The 19,783-nt window shown below is 33.9% G+C and overlaps 1 protein-coding gene across 11 annotated transcripts in view; it reads left to right on the top strand.

The window, feature by feature from the left end:
- Window positions 1-19,783, top strand: part of LOC136980991 (POU domain protein 2-like) — a 275,556-nt gene that overhangs the window by 110,087 nt on the left and 145,686 nt on the right. The window contains exon 1 of one of the 11 annotated variants that reach the window (XM_067277195.1): window positions 16,330-16,958. The exons of the other annotated variants lie outside the window; for them this stretch is intronic. Coding sequence (XP_067133296.1) covers window positions 16,929-16,958 — 30 coding nt within the window. The 5' untranslated portion in view covers window positions 16,330-16,928. Of the gene's footprint in view, window positions 1-16,329; window positions 16,959-19,783 lie in introns of those variants that run through there. 11 annotated transcript variants of the gene reach the window in all.

Raw genomic sequence — 19,783 nt, 5'->3', positions numbered from 1 at the left:
GAGAGACGCTTATAAAAATGCCTCAAATTAAAAAAAAAAAAAAAAAATATATATATATATATAAATAAAAAAAAGTGAGGAGCACGAGTAATCCATTATCCAATTTACTTGGTTCGATTGAAAATTCCGATTCGTGTCGTCTGCGAGTTTTGTCCTTCTGGTCGTGACGCCTGGAATTAATATTGCCGGAATAAGAAAAAAAGGGGAATAGAATTAACGCTGGAAACCGCAATCTGGAGAGAGAAGCGAGAAGAAATATTTGAAATGGTTCCTTTCGGAAGTTCTGCCAAATGTCTCCGGTCGAATCCAGGCGACATCTAACGGCCTTGCCTGTAATTAGTATAATAAGGGTGTTCACTCAGAGTCGGTCCATCAGGATCTGGAAATGTTCGGGCCTCTCTGTCACGGAAAAGTAATATTTAACTCTCTTGGAATATCACGTGTGGGGCAGGAAAATCCTCACGTGTCCATCTCGTGCAGGAAGTTTAGCTGGAAACGAGGAGGACATTAAGTGGTATAGCACGTAATGGTCGCAGCTGGACTTTGGACATTGTTGACAGTAATTAGGCTAGCAAGTGGACATGTGACGGAGATGTATCTTTCTCTCTTCGATTTTTCTCCTGTTTCCTCCTATGGCTCTGACCGAACTCTTAGACTTTGTTAATTTATTACACGTCTTTTCCTACGATGGCCCCCTTCCCTTTCGCCCCCCGCTGCACGCGCTAAGGTTAATGGAGAAGTTTTTCCGTACTTAAGTTGATTTTTCTCGATAGATTTTTTCTTATAAGACTTATAAAATGATTATTTTCGGGATTTCACTCCGGCTTTGATATTTGTTTCGTCCGCTGAACGAGGGATTAACGCCCTTATTTATTTATCTTTATCCTTCAGATTGCACTTTATTTGAATAGAGGAAACTAAGGCAAGAGGCAAAACTCCCAGGGCAGTAAGAAGAAAGTTCAAAAATCGCATGCAGATAACTAGATTGGGCCAACGAATAAAGAGAAGGAGTAATTGTAAGAACGAGAGCGGTAGGCAGAACGTTCTCATGAATTTCTCACAGTTATCTGAGCTCATTTCCACGCCCGCCAGCATTCCGTTTTTAGCTTAACGAACGTGTCTCATTAATATTCAACCGCCTTTTTAACTCCATGTGTTCGCAGAAGGACAAGAACCGGCGGGTGTGGTCATTGCCGCTCGTGTGTGTGTGTGTGTCTGTGTGTGAGCTGGATTTCTAGCCGCATGTAATGAGTGGAAAAGAGTTTAGCCAAACTATTGGCGAGAGGAGACGCCCAACTTTGCATGTTCTTCACGGTCGATGATATTCCTCCGATTAAGTTAGGTAGGTTCGGATCGTTTCTTATCCAACCTCCGCTTTCGTCTTGTATGACTTCAAAGTGTATTTTAATTGGTGTAAAATTCTCAAATAGATGCGGAGATCGATTTCCTATCTGATCTGCGATTGGTAGAAAGATAAAACTATCCATCAACGATATATTTGTTTTCTGCCAAAGAATAATCCAAAGAGATGTAGGAAAAAAACAACGACTGGTTTATTCGATTTATCTAACTTCCGCCGGGTTTATATCCGTTAATATACGCTCCATTTAGCTTTTATAAATGAGCCCAGATTATATTGCTTTTAAATGTTGTCTGCCCATTTACAACGTAGGTGAATGGCACAAGACTGCTCAACGCCACTTTTTGATTGATGTCAAAATGTTGTTCGATCTATTAGAAAGCTACAGATATTGATTGACAGCGGCTACCGACGAGATGGGATCTATAAATTTATAATTAATGATATAATCCTCTCGATAATATCTGTTCTTAAATTAGGTGTAATGACGAAAAATCCATTAAGTTCTATGTCTGTCGTCATACATTTTCTCACCGGATACCAGTTTAGTTTTCGATTGAGACTAATAAAATTCGTACGATAGGAAAAATCCCTCGTTAATAGTTAAATTACGAAAGCTTTATATTATTTATTACAAAAATAATTATATTTTGTAAACAAAATTCTAATCAAATATTCCATTATGATGAAATCATCTTATTCGGGATATTCAGAAGTTCACTTTAGTGGCTGTTTTAAAGTATAGATGATATAAAAATTCTATATTTTAATAAAAAATATATTACGTATTTATTTATATAATAAATAGATAAAATAATTTGTTATTTATATAATATTATTATCGAAAAACAATTTCATGTTTTGCGATTTTACAGATTTTTGGAAAAATTTTAAATTCTTAATCTACCTTTCTAAATATTGCTTTTATTATTATTATTTTTCGCTTTTCTTTTTTTTGTCATCTATTATTCTTATCGACGTCATGGTTAATAATTGAATAGTTTTTCTCTTAGTTTCTTCAAACTTTGGGATTAAGAAAGTCACGTTTTGTATCCGTAAAATATAAATGCGATGAGAAATAAATGCAGTAAGTGTTGCAGAAAATACCTCTTCGATATTAAAATGTCCTCTGATCCATAATTATTTACAGCGTGGAGTTTTACTTATTTGCATAAGTAAAGTTGGTTTGCAGAACGAAGATTAAATGATTACTTACGAAGCGTATTCATTCGTAATGACGAAATCTCCGTAGCAAATTCGCTTGGAAGGTCGTTGCTTCTCGTTGTGGACGGTTTGCATTATCTAAAATAAGAATGGTAGGACCGTGTGGCAGGATCTAATATAGAGTTCGTAAGTATAAGTGACAGACATAAATAACGCTATTAGAAACGCTGCCGAAATAAAGAGTGGTCTCCCCGCTGAGATTTGCATGGTCAGCAAGAAAAGCCGGCTAGATATATCGCCATACCAGCCCTATTGTGTAGCAGATGGTGACTCGGGGACTTTATTGTTTTGACCCTTCAGGTTTTGCCAGTGCTTGGACCGCAGCTGGACATAGTGAGTTTTTCACAGAATTCATGCAAGATGTTGCCAACCAGAAATGGTGGGCACCCCATTAACGGTGGCACTATAAGGTCGTGAAGACCAGCCGACGGTTCGGGTCGTCATCTCACTCTATATATAGGTCTTGACCACTGGTCGTGTCCAGTACGTGACTCGTCGTGGCCAAGCACCGGTTGACATTTATTGACAACAGAAATTGTACTTTCCTATCCGACCGACCAAATTTTTTTATATTTTACCGTTATATATTTACATATATGATTGATAATATCGAAAAAAGTCATATTTTTAATTTTTACAGTTAAAATATACAGTATATAGATTATATGCAACAAGCGTATAGGAATTATTTTGATTTTATTTGATTCCGATAATATAAAATGGTAGAGATAGGAGGAACAGGCGTATATTAAATCTGAAACGTTAAGCGAATTGTTAAGCTATTCAGCAATTTCAATTAACAGATAAAAACATTGACATTTTTGAAAGAGATATATCAGAGAAAATATTTTAATATTTTCTCTGGTGTGTTAAATTTTCACCAGGATAGGGCGTCGTGCTTGGCATGCTACTTATATTAAAACATTGAAACATACATAGAAAATTGAAGATGACCGTCCTTTTCTGATTCGTTACAATTGAACAAATAATTGAAAGCCGCCTTCCGCCGAGCTTCTCTTAAATATTTTACATTTAATCTATCTTGAACTGCCCATGTTTAATAGATATATAAACCTGTACGTTTTTATCATTTTCAAGTTACTTCCAGTATTGTAATTTTAATACGGGCGACATCTTGACTTTAATTAGCTTTACCTTCGTTGGGCTGGCGGAAAAAAGTAGAAGCTTAGATTATAAGAAGAATCATTTATGTTTTTTAATCCCGAAAGAGTGATAGACTGATGAGCTTAAGTGTCAATTTTTCTTGATGGATTTAACTGTCACTTTATTTTATCCTTCCTAAACGGAACAATCTCGTTTGAAACTTTAAAAAGAAGTGGAAGAAAGAAATGAGATAAGTACAATCCTTCTAAATAATTGGCGAAACTTCTGGCGAAAAACATTTAATGTATTAGCAAATTATCTAACGTATTTGTCCATAAAAATGCTTTAAACATTTTCTGCTTAAATGACAATATATGGGCGACCATCATGAAAACGATCCTAATAGTGAAACAATGGACATAAACAATTTGCCAAAGACAATTATAAAAGCCATCATTCACGGGGAAATTTTCCAAGTATAATCTACAATAGAGCTATTATGAGTATTAAATTGAAGGGTAGATCTATATGGTCGATGTTATTCAAGGACGACGCTGTTTACAATAGTTTTATTTGCATGATTCATTATTTTCCTTGGATGGCAGCCAATAACGAAAAGGATCGCCGAATCGACTGCCGTTTCTATAATCGTTTCATCACGTCCCATATTTTGTATTTACCTTTAGTGTTCATCCTTCGTTCTCGATTGCGTGTCTCCTCCCTCTTCGCGACCTTAACCGCCTTTCGTGTCATAGATATGCAAATTATTAAGCAAAGTTGAGCATTCCCCGCTCTTCGCTTTACTGGGTTACTTAAATAAACACGGCGATGATGGCAGAGAGGAATAATTTCCATAGTAAATGTGGAACGTAATGCTCTAAATAACCGTGCACGCAAACATGTAAGCGTTACTTAAAGTTCTGCGATGCTTGATGACAGCTTTACATCACCTTGTTTGTTTACGTCCGTTAGATAAATCGCAGTTGTATTACCATGTATTCTGTATGTTTTAAAATTTTCTTTTACTTTACTGTTGATCATTTTGTAAAATTAGTCTCTATAAATGTTAAAAAATATATATATATTTAAGTTTTATATTTTTAGTTGAGAGATGTTTATTTTTTTAATGTACTTTCTCACCTAGTTGTAACTGGAAGTGTTCCATATTTTAAATATGAGACATCTGCAGTTTTAAAGCTAGTAGAATATATACGTGACTCAGCAATTAAATCGAAATGTATTCTGCATAATTTAATCGAAAAATTCCGAGATTCCTAGAGAAAGATTAACGAGAATTTTTATCGGTTGATGTGTTAAATATGATTCTTAGAATTTGTTTAAAAGGGATTGTTTGTCAGATATTGTGTAAGGGCGTACAGTATATGGTAATTGTGTTAAACGATAGAAAATTGTTGGCTTTTAGGTATAAAGTCCTGATAATACGTTTTGTTATTCTTTGTCAATTAAATTACTGAAGATAATTGCGTGAAAAGAAACAAAGCTTATCGAATTGTTGGGCAGGGCAGGCATTTTTCCTCGAAGCCCGCATGACCCAAGTATTTGCACAGGTGGAATGAAATAGGCAACAATGAGCCGGAACATGTGGGTTATAATTTTCCAGACGGGGGCAACACACACATAGACACATACATACACACAACACCGTCTTTATAAATCAAATGGAAATAAGTGTCTTGACTTCAGATGTAGATGAGCACATTCTCTTCTCGATAGTGATTGATGGAAAGGGAGGAGGTAGGGAGAACGTGCCCTCCAGAGGTGTGGGGGTCTTCTAAATTGGCATAGCTCCCGCACACCTTTAGACCTGCCATCATCTCTTTGTGGCCAGTTGCTGTCAGGTACCCCCCATAACGGATTCAAATCGTTGAATTTCCACCTTCCACATCCCGCCTTGTGTCCCCTTAGGGAGGTTAACTCCTGCTCTGGTAGCGAACTGCACTCTATTACGTAGCTAGTGATTAGGGAGGTGTGCTAGCTGTGGGCGCTCTATCTTTTTCTTCGTTTTTCTCTTATCGTCTAACTGCCAACAAAGAAAATAACATACTCTTTAATGCCTGCCTGTTTACGGAAGAATTAGTACTTTTTTCCTACTCGTTTTAATTGGTAGTTACCATGCATTTTGTTTTCGTTTCTATAACATAGAATAGAGTTGTTTTCCTACATTTCTATATTCATGCATTCCTGCATCCAAGTCGAATTTTTAGGATTATAAGGTTATTTTAAGCTCGTTTTTATTCTATTTTAATTCATTATCAATTTACTCTTTGTACTGTTTCATAATACTAGAAATAATCTCTATAATTTGGTGTATAAACGAAAATTATTACTTTAAACGGATATATAATAGCAATAGCACTTTTCTTTATTAAGAAATTATAATTGTATTTTAATTCATACAATAAATGACCCGATTTAGGAGAAAGGAAAAAAGTAATTTCATTTAAGAGCAGGAGTGAAAGAAGAAAAATAGACTCTTGCGTCAACATCCAAACTTTCTCGCCTGCCTAAGATATAAAGCTAATGCATAATTTATAATTCGGTAGAATCCAATGGAATATACGAATTGGGAAGACTTTCGAAAATCGAAGGAATTCCTTACTAGTCTATTTGCTTCGGCTCCTTAACGATATGGCTAACAAAGAAAATAAAATAACATCATTCATTGAGAATGTTTTAAATATTCGATATTCAGAAAGGAGTTGTATTTTTTTTTTCCTCCTCAGAAAATTCCTTTATCTGTTATTTTTTTTCCAAAATAGAAAGAGAGATGGAGCTTTTGTCTGCTTGTATAAAAATTCTGTCGAACTCCTCGCTTCTCGTTAAGCTTAATTCTGGTGGACGATGATAGATTAACATATGGGCCAACCCATTAAAAGCGCATTTTCGTTCGCATCTCTCGCTTTGGCCCGTTCGGTTAAGTTCGAAATTTATGTGTGAAAAGACGGTTTCGTTTGCAAAACGAAGGCCTAAAGGTCAGTAATAAGGGTGTGTTCTTTCTGCTCAGGTATTCATTACCTATATGGATAGAATATGTAGACGTGATCGGAGCATCAATTGACCCGTAAATGGGTGATAGATACAGCTATTTGAAAATGGAATCTTTTGCTTATTTATTCTCATCACATTGTCTTAGCTATATATTTTTTTCCCGTCCCCCATCACCTCTCCCGTTAAAGAGTCGTTATCTATAAATAAATTTATTCCGGATCTAAGAATGTAAAGTATTCTTTATTCCGCACGACCGTCGGACGTACGATAAATCATTTATTAATATAGGTGGAGAAAAGTGTTTTCCAAACATTATTGGATCGAATATTTTCGGTCGGATTAAAAATTTGCTTAGAAAATGCTGGCCGATAGTCGTATTAAAAGAGGGAAACGTGCCCGAGTTGGTAAAGACGTTGAGAGAGACGGAGAAAGAAAGAATTAATTACGTATCACGAAGCTCAAAAAGACACTTAGAACAGTGATTTTCCTGTCACCGGACGCCTGGGTATTTAAATACAATATAGCTGTCATTTGGCGGTGATACATCACGTGGCCTGACGTCACGTATGCCACACACCGGTGATCCGTCACACGTTGTCTGCCTTTAATACGGCGGCGTTTTAACTACATGATGAAGTGGGCGCGAGAGAGATTTCTCTGTCCGTCTCCGCCGTCCTTCTTGCCCTCTAGATAATGGCATTAGGCGATAGGAAACAAGTAGTGTTGTGTTGTAGGTACGAATTGATCGACTACCTTTGGACATGATATATGTAGATGGATGAGGGTGCGAGTAACCTGCAATCACGACCTCTGCTCGCTACTTACTCGCTTTGGGACAGTGCTGAACACCAAATAATAGCGTCCCCCAACTACGTTTGGAAATCGCTATGGCCAGATTGCTATCTTCGTGACAGGCGTAGGAGTTGAATGATAACGATTCGTCTTTTGTTTCTTAACATCGAATTCCCTCTCGGTGCGTACGTTTCGCGAAAGGTCTTACATCCCGATAACCCGTTATCGTTACCTGTCATCCCTCTGCAGTTTTTTTCTTTCTACACTCGAGATTAACTCGTGCAATTAACCAACAACCTTCGTCTTCGTCCATTGTTTCGAAACCGCTATTTATTTTTATAACAAAACCGAAATTGGGGGAATACGCAGCAAATTTTGGTACGAAAATTAATTTCTTTTTTATAACTCCTTACAGAAGTGGATTTTTCGGAAGTCACGTGTCAAACGGGACGAAGGTAGCAGAGGGTTCATAAGGGTTAAGTAATTTTTTAGTTGGCGAAAAGTTTCGATTTCATTATGTTAGTTAGTTTTGTTAGACGCAAAGGATACTATCGGTTGTTAAAAAAGAAAGAGGAAAAAATAACATGACAGACAATTGGAGCGTGCAGAAGAAAATGATGGTAGTAATTGAGGAGCAATGAGGCTTCACCTCGCTTTTGTACAGTCACGTGATCGACGTCGAGACTAGGGTGGAAAATAATCTGCTGCCCGGTGGGTGGTTTTTCGCTACTAGTTTGGCCGATCGTTCTAAACTATTTTGTACGATCCACTATGATATATGATTTCTCAATTAAAAGCGACTATTGCCGCTTTGATCTTAACTTATATAAAAGTAAACTTGAACTAATTGCCGAAATTGAAAGTAGATTACTTTCTTTGATTGAAAGTTAAATATAGACTTTATATATATATATATATATATAACTTATATATAGTTTCATTTTCCCCCAAAACTTTGGTTTTCGATTCTTCTAATGGATTTAGTTAGGAAATTAAATTCGATTTTAGAGATTGATTTCCTAAACTAACACGCGAAATTTATTACACAAAGTTTTCTTTGGGTTACTAGAAAACTTGGAAATTCCTTTTTGACATTTTCTAGAATGTAAGAAATTTCAGCTTAATACAAAACAATAAACTTAAAACAGAAATTTTCTCTCATAATTTATATAAAATTAACAGAAATTTAATTATAAAAGATAAAAATTACAATCGAAGAAACTTTCACGGAAATTTGTCAAAAATTTAAATTACTGTCAGAGTTATTTTTATGCAAAGTCATGCTTTTTTTTTATGTATATATTAAAAACAATTGGTACAATTTCAGAACAGAAAATTTCGCATAAAAATTACCACTTTCCTTGAACTTTCTATACTTTCGAAATTTCTGTCGACGTCTTCTTCACGGGAAGCGAAGAAATCCATGCAAATTTGATAAACGTTAATATAAAATTAATGGATATTTATATTCGTCAGATATAACGTATATAAATAGAGGAGTTATTTTTCTTGCGCTTCGTATTTATATCCGAAACAAGGTTTCGCGATGTTCTTGTGGAATGTTAAGGAAGGTTTTCGATAATCGATGCCCTTTATACACGAGATGGCGCCACTTCTGTCCAGGAACTTTGTACCCCCCTCCCTTAAGATTTATTCATTCTTATTAAATAATAAAATTAGAAAAGATTCAGAAAACTTGGATAAATAATTAGGAAAATTATGACGATCGACTACATCTTTATGACGTTTTTCGTGATTTAAAAATCGAGTGACTTAATTAATATTTAAATAATAATTATATTTTTTCGTAAATTTACGATTATCTGTAATATTTTAATTAATTCCTCTTAAACCGACATCCTCCAAAGAAAGAGAGAAGGATGGGGATGAGGAGGAGAGAGAGAGACAAGATAATAATAAATAGAAGCAAAATAAATAATAAATAATCAGAAAGAAGAGTATTTTTTTATTTTCTTTTCGATATTCTTTAAAATTATTCCAATATAAAAAGTCAGTTTTGACGTAATATCGTTTTTAATATAAATTTCATAAACGACGTGTATTAGTTGCTCTATAGTTTTTCCATATAATATATATATCATATCAATACTTTGTCCGGAAAGATATTAATTCCGATAAATATTTATAAAATCTACCCGGTTAAAACTAGATAATTTCAACATTAATAAAACATCGATTCATATTATTATATTTATGAAGTCTGCGAAATGTTTGCTAATGTCACATTAAGAATCAGTTAATCGCACTTTTTACATTAATTCGTTATATGTTGCCATTATTAAGCGCCATTGTTTTATAACCTTGACTTTGGCATCGATCATGAACCATTATGTTTTTAATTGATTTTCTCTTCCATCTTTCCGCCAAATCCCCGTAATTATTATAATATAAATTTATTTATTATTATTTTTTTTATACGTAGATTAGATTGTTTTCACTTAGATTAAAAATGGCGACTTTCGAAGTTAAGATTATTTCTTAATCTTAATTAAATATTTGAACTTTTCGCTTAACTGTAAATAAATATTTTAATTTTATAACGTCTTCTCTGTAGATAAATAGTTAATCTGAATTAAATAATAAGAAAATAATGTTTTTTTTCTTCTGTAATTATTAAGATGTTAAAGAAGGAACTGTTGATTTTTCTTTTCTAGTTTTAAAATAACGAAGTTTGAATGGCGCCTTTTAAGTGTACAATTATTTGTTTAAGGTTAACCAATGTAAAGTTTTAATGGGTCTTTTTGTTAACATTTAATTGATTCGGTTCGAAAAAAAAATCCTCCAGTTTAGCATTCGTTAATACAGCTTTGTTTGTATACTCGACATTACAATCGATAGAAAATTGTTTTTCTCCTCGATTCTGAATGAAAATCATAACATAATTTATAAGTTACAAGCTTTAATGTTTGCTCGCGATTAAATTTAGAATATTTGTTTACGTTGCATTTGATTTGAATTTATTTGGAGCGATCGATATTCAGTTGCGTGTCGATAATTATCTGCGAACTAATTTCGTACGTAAAAGTTTTTTTTATTATTTTGTTGGTGAGATTCCATGTAGATTATATTGAATTTTGTTATTTGTTGCACGTTTCTATTGTTATTCAGCTTAAATGAGTTGGTAAATTAAACTCGAATTTAATAAATAATACGTTGTTTTAACGTGTTGTAAATTATAATTTTACTTGAAATTTTTTTTAAAAATATTATTCTAGTCATAACTTTGTGATAAAATCGTAAATCATTAACCGTTGTGATTTTATTAAGGAAAAAAATTAATAAATGTTTGGAATTATAGTATAGTTTTATAACGCTCGAAAGTGAATCTGAGAAGAAACATGTGCGACAAGTATAACTAGTTAAAAGTTAGGAGAATTAAAATTAGTGGAATGGATACAGAAATGAAGGGGGAATACATGTTTATACAGCTTTGTGTCCCATCCTGTTAGGAGCATTACTTACTTAAAAAGAAGCCGTCGTTCTTCTCCGTAAAGATCCCTAGCTTGTTACCGTGGCTGCGGACGTGGCCTTTCCACGTGAGACTTTGGACCTCGAGTCGAAATTCCTATATTGATCGATCCCGTTCTATGTCCATCTCTCCTATCCAATCACAGTTGCTTCCCACCGGCAAAAAACAGACGAGTCGGGAGCTTTTAGAACGTCAACTTCAAGATTGCCAATAAAATCTTCTCTTTCCAGCCTCCTCACTAGTCTCGGATGAAATTCATCTGCCGGCTCCTCTCCTCCGTGACCTTTGTTCCCCGGACATTACTTTTTTTTGCATATTATCACTTGTCTCTACCTTTTGTAATTATGTGCGAAATGTAAATCGGGTGCCTTTTTTTCAATTTGTTCTTTTAATCATTTGGCATGGCACTTAGTATTTTCCCTTCTTTTCTTTCTAAAAAAAGAAAAAAACTTATTAATTTGTTTTCTCTTCACACTCGAATGCATTTTTACTTAAACAATTTCTGGGACGTGTCGTGCATCGAAATTGATGGTATTCAAGTTGGGTGCAAAGTAGCAAAACAAATAGGAAAAGAACTGGCGAGATCAGGCGTTATAACTTATGTGTTTATGTTTCGTTTGAATGGACTATATGATAATTAAGTTCGAAATATTATTTTGGTCCTTTCGGAAAATGAACGATGCACTTCATTTAATATTAATCGAAGTGAAGCATTTGACAAAACTCTCTTAATGCACTGATTTATAAATCTTTTGTGTACACGTGTTATGGGAAGATTGTCATCTAAACTTAGAACTCAGGTAGGTCGTTTCGCCTCATTACTCCACACGTGTAGATTCTCTTCCGTTCGCCAGCCTAGGTTATTGGTTTTTCCTACTTTTTAGTATTTATTTTAAAGGCCTACAAAGGGATGTTGTTTCCCGTCTGCCGGCTCCTCTTCTTATTATACAGTCTAATTGATTTTTGGTCCGGAGAAGAATCGCTTTAAGTCGGATTATACATTTGATTTCGGTCCCGGCTCTTTGTCGGATATTTCCAAGCAGCGAATGAAGCCTGTTATCTGTTAGTTGTCAGAGCGTCGTGTGCTGCACTCTGTTGTCAGCAGCAGGTAGAGATAAAAGCTGAAATTAATGCTGCACCTTGCAGTCTGACGGTAATGCGCTACCGTTGTGGAAATTAGGGGAAAAATCTATAAATCTCGTCGCATTTTTAAATAATAAATAACTAAAGTTAATTATAATAACATATTTTGAAAGATTAATCTCGGTTTATTTACGAAATTTTTTTCTTCTTCTTCTCTATTTTTTAATTTTAATTTTTAGTTTTGTATCAATATACGATAAAGAAGAACCAAAATTATGTTTCTTGAGCAATTAAATATATACAGACTAACTATATATATATATATATATATATATAGTTAGTCTGTATATATATATATATATATATATATAGTTTATATGTTTAATTTTTATATTATATTTTTACATACTAAAATACGAAGTAAAAAAAATTCCTATTGAAATAATTGTATTGAATATAGTTATGAGGATAAATTTTGAGGAATTTGTAAATTGTTCAGTGACTTGAACGAATATTATAAAAACAAGTTTTTATATTTAAATATTTCTGTAATGATTATCTCACGCTGCTTTAAAATATATTTAATCAATGGAATATTTTAGTTTTTTCGGTGTATTTTTTTAAGTGGAAAGATGCAAATCTCTTGTTTTTACACGTATACAAGTACTTTAAAATTTCATAAAAGCATAATCGAAATATTAGATAGCTTTGATATGAAATTTTGGAAATGTAAAAAAAAATAAATAAATAAAATATTTATTATTATTGTCCGTATTTTTAATAAAAAACAAAATTGTACATGCGTAATTCAACATCTAACTAGAATTGCATCGTATACCGCAAAATAACAATAATTTAATAATTATTTAATCAGTTTAATTAAATGGATTGTATGGAGAAAATTATCCTTTTTATTATGACGTAATAAAAAAATAATTTTATATAAAATATATCGTAAATTGAGTTTTGTGACTAATCGTATAAATTATATCCTTAAGCTATAATTAGGTATTTTAGAGAATTGGATACTCCAAATTTTCAAATTTATTGAGCTCTCTTTTACCTTGGCATTTTCTAATCAAAAAGTTGGTCCCAAATATACTATAAAAATTATTATTTTAGGTTATTTAGAGACATCTTTATTACTAAAAAAACATAATGGTATGAAATTTTTGTTTTATTCCTGGTTGATCTTCATTCGTAGATTCTTTTCCCATCTCGTAAGAAGTTTGCCTTAGGACAAAAAAGTTCTTTATACTGTAAACTTCTTTATATATCTGCATAATTACAGTTTGTCGGTATTTTTACACGTTGCTTCCTCTTCAAAATAATTCTTCTATCATTGTGTTTTGAAATTTTGATTTTTTTTGGTAATCGAGAGAGCATTGGAAATCGTTCTTGCTTTCATTGAATAGAGATGAAGAATCACTCTTTCTCTACATCTAAATGTTTTATTTAAAAAATCAGTTATCAAAATATGATGAAATGTCTTTCTATAAGTATTTTCTATATTTATAAAATATAATTTCATTAACTTTTATCGAACGTCCTGTGTTTTAGATAAGTACTACAACATCCAGATATCTGGTGAAAATTTATTCTTAAGTTAGAAAGGTATTTGTTTTATCACTTGCTTATTGTTTATGATATAATCTTCATCTCTTACTCTGTAGCCGAACTTAATTTATATGTCGAGAAGTTAATAAATATGAAATTAATATTGTAAATTAGTGAAGTAATCTTGAATTTCTCGTAACGACTTAAGACGTATCAATTAGTTTCTAGTATAATACAATATTAATTATTCTATGACGAATTAATCTCGTGTACTTCGATCTAATGACAGAACACGATATATGGATGAGGAACTCTTTCTACAATTACGAAAATTTAATATATTATATTTTATATTACCTGATTTGATTATATAAAGAATTAAGCTATCAGTTATTAACGAGCACTTTCGAACCGTGCTAATGAAATTTAATTTATTATTCGTTATTTTTATCGATTTAAGTTAAACTAATGTAGTACAGAGGGAACCGAGATATATTTTTGAAATATTGCCATGTCTTGGCACGTGTCGTTAATAAACCAGATATTATTCAAAAATTAGCGATCAAATAGGCATGGCACCTGCTCGAATTAAGGAAGTTTTCAGCTGCAGCGAACAACGACCTAACTATCGAACAGAAAAAACAAACGAGTCGACATCTTTTATTTGTTTTGTCACTTGATATGAAGATCGTAAAATTCTTTTTTGGAGCATCGTTCGTTTGTCAGGCCGTGCTGTTATTTTGAAGCTTAATATAAATTAAATCGTAAGCTTAATTAGATTTTTTAAATTGTCTTTTAATAAATTATTTACTATTATATCGTAGGTGTTGAAAATCGTTGGAAATAGTTTCGACTCTTATATCATGTTTTCCATTTAAAATGTTAAAATTGTTATAAAAGTAGTGTTTAATTCGTTTCTTAATAATGTTAAATTGCTCTAGAGTTTTCTATATTGTTGTAATGTATATAATGTCGGTATCTAAACATAGTCTTTATCATTAGGTAGGCTTATAGACTAAGACTATATATATATATACTGTTCTACGTAAACAATAAGATATAAGATATACAGATATAAATATTCATCAGTAATTTTCCGTAAACCATTATCTTTGTATACTTGTAACGAAGTTGTCAGAGAATAAAAATGTGAATATTTTCCTGATTAGAAATGTTCGGTTGCCAATTATATGATTCAAGCAAAAATAACTTTATTTTTTTCAGATTTATTCATTCGTATTTTAGAGAATATAATCGGTCTATGATAAATTCAGATTTAAAAAAATAATCAAAAGGAAAAATCTTGGCACATATCAATAATAGTGAAGGATGATTAACAATATTCCAATTTATAAATACTTAGTATCGATGAACATTATTGAATGATTGATTTCGATCCTAGTTTACCTCGTCCAAATCGGACGATTCGTAATTTCGATAAATAAATAAATAAATAAATAAATATTTCCCTTAAAATGTCTCAATTTAAAATGTAAATCATGCATAAAGAGGATAAAAATGGAATATTCCTTGTTTTTATTGTTATTTAATGATTTGCGACGTCATTTTTCTAAGATAAATTTTTGATTTTCTTGTAAGCAAGAATTAAGAATATTAACAAACTTCTGCTTATTTTGGAAAATCTTTATGACTATAGTAATTTTAATTTGTATAATTTATCATTTTTAAAGTACCAGAATTATATGTTTAGATCATCCGAAACAGGTTATTTGATACATTTGAGAATTATTTGACTTCTAACATCACAGTACAACGTATTCGAATATCCCGATTTATTACTCGTTAACGTCCATTTATAGTAACCACCTAATAATAACTTATACTCGAATAACCACTTTTCCGACGTACTTAACCAGGTACTGTTTTGATGACTTTTTAATCACTTTTCTTGTATTTATCTGGACGAGAAGGTATCGGTAAGCTACTTCAACCGGTCGGTTTGTCTGTACGTTACTTACTTTTCAATTTATGGAGCGTTTTACATACGTTTAAACCATTTCCATAACTCTTTATAACCGAGGACGGTTCGGTCACACTTCGTCGCACGAGCATAAGGCGTCACGAAGAACGAAGGAAGTAGCATGGTTCTCGCATGCACGACATGAGCATAATGTGTTCGAAGGATTTTTGATGTTTCCAGAGATTTTGTTTACACTTGTTTTTCGGTTCTTAATCTTGTTTTTTCTTTCGTTCTTTAATTTTCCATGCTAGTTCTGTTCATTAAATTCTTGTTTATCTATATATGCTTCCGACGTTCATTTAAAAATAAAGGAAAGAAAAAAAAAATGCGAAATTCGATGTAGGGGCTTTAAATTTATTAATGGTAGTTGGTGTATTGCCTAAATAAATATTTTTAAAAAATTTTTTTCTCCATGAATTTTTAAAGACCACGATATAGGTTTCTGTAATTGTGTCATGTGCAGTAGATAGGATTCACTCGGGTTATTTGCTAACCGTTTGTTGTTTTTTTGGATGATTTTAGATTTTAAAAGAGTGATTGTTTATGGAGTTTGGTCGTAGCCGATGTCGAAATGAATTAAATCAGAAAAATTGGAGTGTGGGTTGTATTCCTTCTACAGTAATTGAATTAAAAAAATTTAATTGGGTTTTAAATTATGCAAAAAATAATAATTTTTATTATAAATAAATACGGTGTTGGAAGAATAGTTTAGACGAGTGGAAGAACGATTACCGGAATACTAATGAATGAGAAAAACATTTGTGAGCGAAGAATCAACATCGGCATGTCTGCGTTCTTTTTCTTTATATCATGGAATGCAGAAGTCAGTTAGATATCTTCGCTCTTGTTATCTACGTCGCTCACTCGGACTCTTATGGCCATAAAATAGACTGTTCACTTTCTAAAGAACGCCTCGCGTCCGACGTTAAGACGGTCGAAGAAATTTAGAACCTTTTGTCGCCTCGATAGTGATCTGTAGCCCAGAGCCCACACCCCCGCCGGACTAGTTACGTAGTCTTCCGGTGCACGTGACGCGGCAGAAACCGGCCCAAGGAGAGTATGACATTAACTCGAGGGGACGGGACGGGGGAGATACCCGAGATTAATGTCCTCCCCACCCGTGCGTCCTTTCCTCCCCGTGGGGCCAAATACTTTGGGGAAATTGAGGTAACCATAATGGGTGCGCGAGGGACAAGCAGGAGCTACAGATGAATGCACCTGTCTTACCTTGCGCTTCCCCCACATTCAGATTAAGGTCGGGAGTGTGTCTCTGGATGTGGTGAGTGAATGTTCTCTCCGACATATCCCATGGATTTCTCCGAGAGGGAATGCAGAAGAAGCGTTTCGCTAACGGGCCGGTGAGTAGTAACTTTTTAAATATTTGTTTTAAGTATGAAAAATCTGTCCAGAACAGGTTTGGCTCCGGCCGTTCGTCCACTAGACCCGGCTCTCGCCCTAACGCTCTTCTATCTCGTTTTGTATTACCGTCGTCATACTTTTAGACGTATTACTAGAGTGACGATGGTAGTACTTTATAAACTAAACGAAAAGTAATTCGCTACTTAACGTAGATTACACTACCTATTGAGAAATTTCCTCCAATTGGATGAGGTTGCTTGACAGGCTTTTATAATTTCCGTAGTCATTGGAAAGGTTTAAACTTTCGATTAACATCTCACCTGTTACACCTTATAGCAATAAATGCAACAATTTTCCAGTTAAATCGGAGTTGTACGTCATGTTTGACAGTTTACTTTACGAACTGTCTTATAACTTAGTTGTGTTCTTCTCGATGTAAACCTAGATAAATTATACAAAATTTTAAATTTAACGCTGACTAATATCGATATTACAGAATTTGTGTGTCTACTAGACATTTTGGAGGCCTGTTTTATTTATTTTTTAATTCTTGAACAGTAAATAGTTATATCGAAAACTTTTGGAATGCTGTATTTTATTATATATTATTAGATCTAGATGTGAGTATTATATCTTTAGATAGATCCTACATAATTTATAGCTAATATTTAGGTACTAAGTGCGATTTTAAGGGCTAATTTTAATTAAACTTAATTAATTAAGGCGATGTAACCATCGAAGTTTACGCCATTCTAAACGTAACGGGGTTAGACGATGATTACAAATGTTAATTTAATGGCATTCATATTTCTAGCTAAATGGAGTGGTTTATGCGCATATTCTGCCGGATTAGTGCATTTTGTATACGCTCTAACGAGCAGGTGACTTATGTGTTACGAATGAACGAAATTGCATACGTGAGAATGTCCCGGCTAAATCCTATTGGTGGAGATATTTTAATGCTCCCACCATTTATCTCTGGAGTGATAAGGGAAAGATCTCTAAAGTTTCGGGGCAAAAAGGACGATTAACTTAGATCCGCCCTCGAAATAGCGGCCGAAGACGAATTTCGTTTTTTGTCATAAAGGAAGTCCATTAGGAGTTTGTGGATTTTCTACACAACAAATATTCTAAAAGGACTTATTTTGAGAGATCGATAGATTTTTTTTTTCGACCCGAGGACGGATAAAAATGACCGGCCGGCTTATGGATTCGAAAGAGAAACGGCAGAGATCGGTATTAATTAATTTTATAATTTTTAAATCTTTTCTCCGAGCATTTTAATGGTCGGAAGACTTCTACTAAACTTGGCGTCCATCGTCTTCCGTTGCGACATAATGTACAAAAATTGCACTCTGAACATTCATCTAAAGCTGTTATGTGCCATTAAAGGGTCATAAAACCGTAGGTGTCTTATAGAAATTCCTTGCTCACTCCTGCCAAAATGTTCACTCTATAGAAATATATGGTTTCTTGGTAGCGATTAATACTTTATCCCGGTCCACCATTACCAAAGTTGCTCGGACTTCTCCATATGATAGGAAAGGCTCCCTCCCCCTCTTATTACACCTTATTACCCGAACATTATTTGTCATTACGTCTTATATCGCCAGTCCTTGCAGCTACCCGACGGAACGCTCTCTAAAAAACTTTCTGCCCGCATTAAGAAATCGTCTCTACTTAATTCGGGTTTACCTCTCCTCCACCTGGATTACTCGTCGGCGTCTCGTCTTTCGTCGTCACTTCCGACGTCGACCTTCCGCACCCTCCGATACAGGACGAGTCGCGTGACCGGGGTCTGCCCTTTCGTCATCCTTTCTCTCGACCGGAAAAACCCGCCGAAGTTGTTGCCGCCAAATTTATTACTGTATAAAAACGAGTATAAAGATTTTTACGGGATTTCGAACGAGATCGGTAAAGATTCCGTCCGAGCTAACAGTCAAATTTCCAATCGATACGAAGATAAAATATGGAAATTGTTGGAGGTGGACGACGACGAAACAAGCGGGAAAAAATAATAATTCGTTGGCCATGGAAAAACTGGTGTTGATTTTATTAGTCTGTAACTTGTTGATCTCGTTTAGAGAATGGGATCAACAAGTCACAAAATCGCTAGCAGATAAATATACGCCGAAACAAACGTGGGATTTAGATACGTACTTATCCGTTTCAAACGGTCCATATTTAATGTATAAACGAGTCCAATTTACCATCGTTTATAACATAATTCATTTAACTGGTTCGTTTAAACTGTTAGAAAAATGTAATTCATGAAATGGTTTTAAAATTTTTAAATCCGTTTTAAATTATAGCGGTTTTACATCCATTCTTATTTTTAAAATAGAAAATTAAAGTTCTTAGTTTGTGGTGTTGGAAAGTTGGGTTACTGCGAGTTCGTATATGGTCCTCGTGTGTTTCTTTTTGATCTTAATACGAGAAAAAAAAATTATCCAAACGGCTCAGCAAGGTAAATAATACCGGATTATTTCGTTTTCTCGTTACGGGATAGTAGAACAAAGGGAAAAAAATGAAGTCCGCCGTGTTAATATCCGAGGAGAAAACGAAGCCGAGTCGTCTAACCATTGTTTCGCGAGTTTCGACGTGTAGGGCAGAACGAAATCTGTGGTAGAAGGAAGGTCCGGTGGCCTCTATAAAAGGTAAAAATTGGTGTTTCCTATCGGCGATTGGATATCTTCTTTTTTTTTCTGGCCGGTGCTCCTCGCCTCCTTATCTGCCGAGATTTGGCACCGAGATAAATGAAGAGCCCGACAAATCCCGGTGCCCGCTACCGAGTGCCCCGTCCACCTCTCTCTTTCTCTTCTTC

This window comes from Centruroides vittatus, unplaced genomic scaffold, assembly GCF_030686945.1.
Source record: "Centruroides vittatus isolate TY-2023 unplaced genomic scaffold, ASM3068694v2 contig_738, whole genome shotgun sequence".
In the NCBI taxonomy this organism is placed as follows: domain Eukaryota; kingdom Metazoa; phylum Arthropoda; class Arachnida; order Scorpiones; family Buthidae; genus Centruroides; species Centruroides vittatus.
Note: the sequence above shows the minus strand (reverse complement) of the source record. Positions and strands in the feature narration are given on the sequence as shown.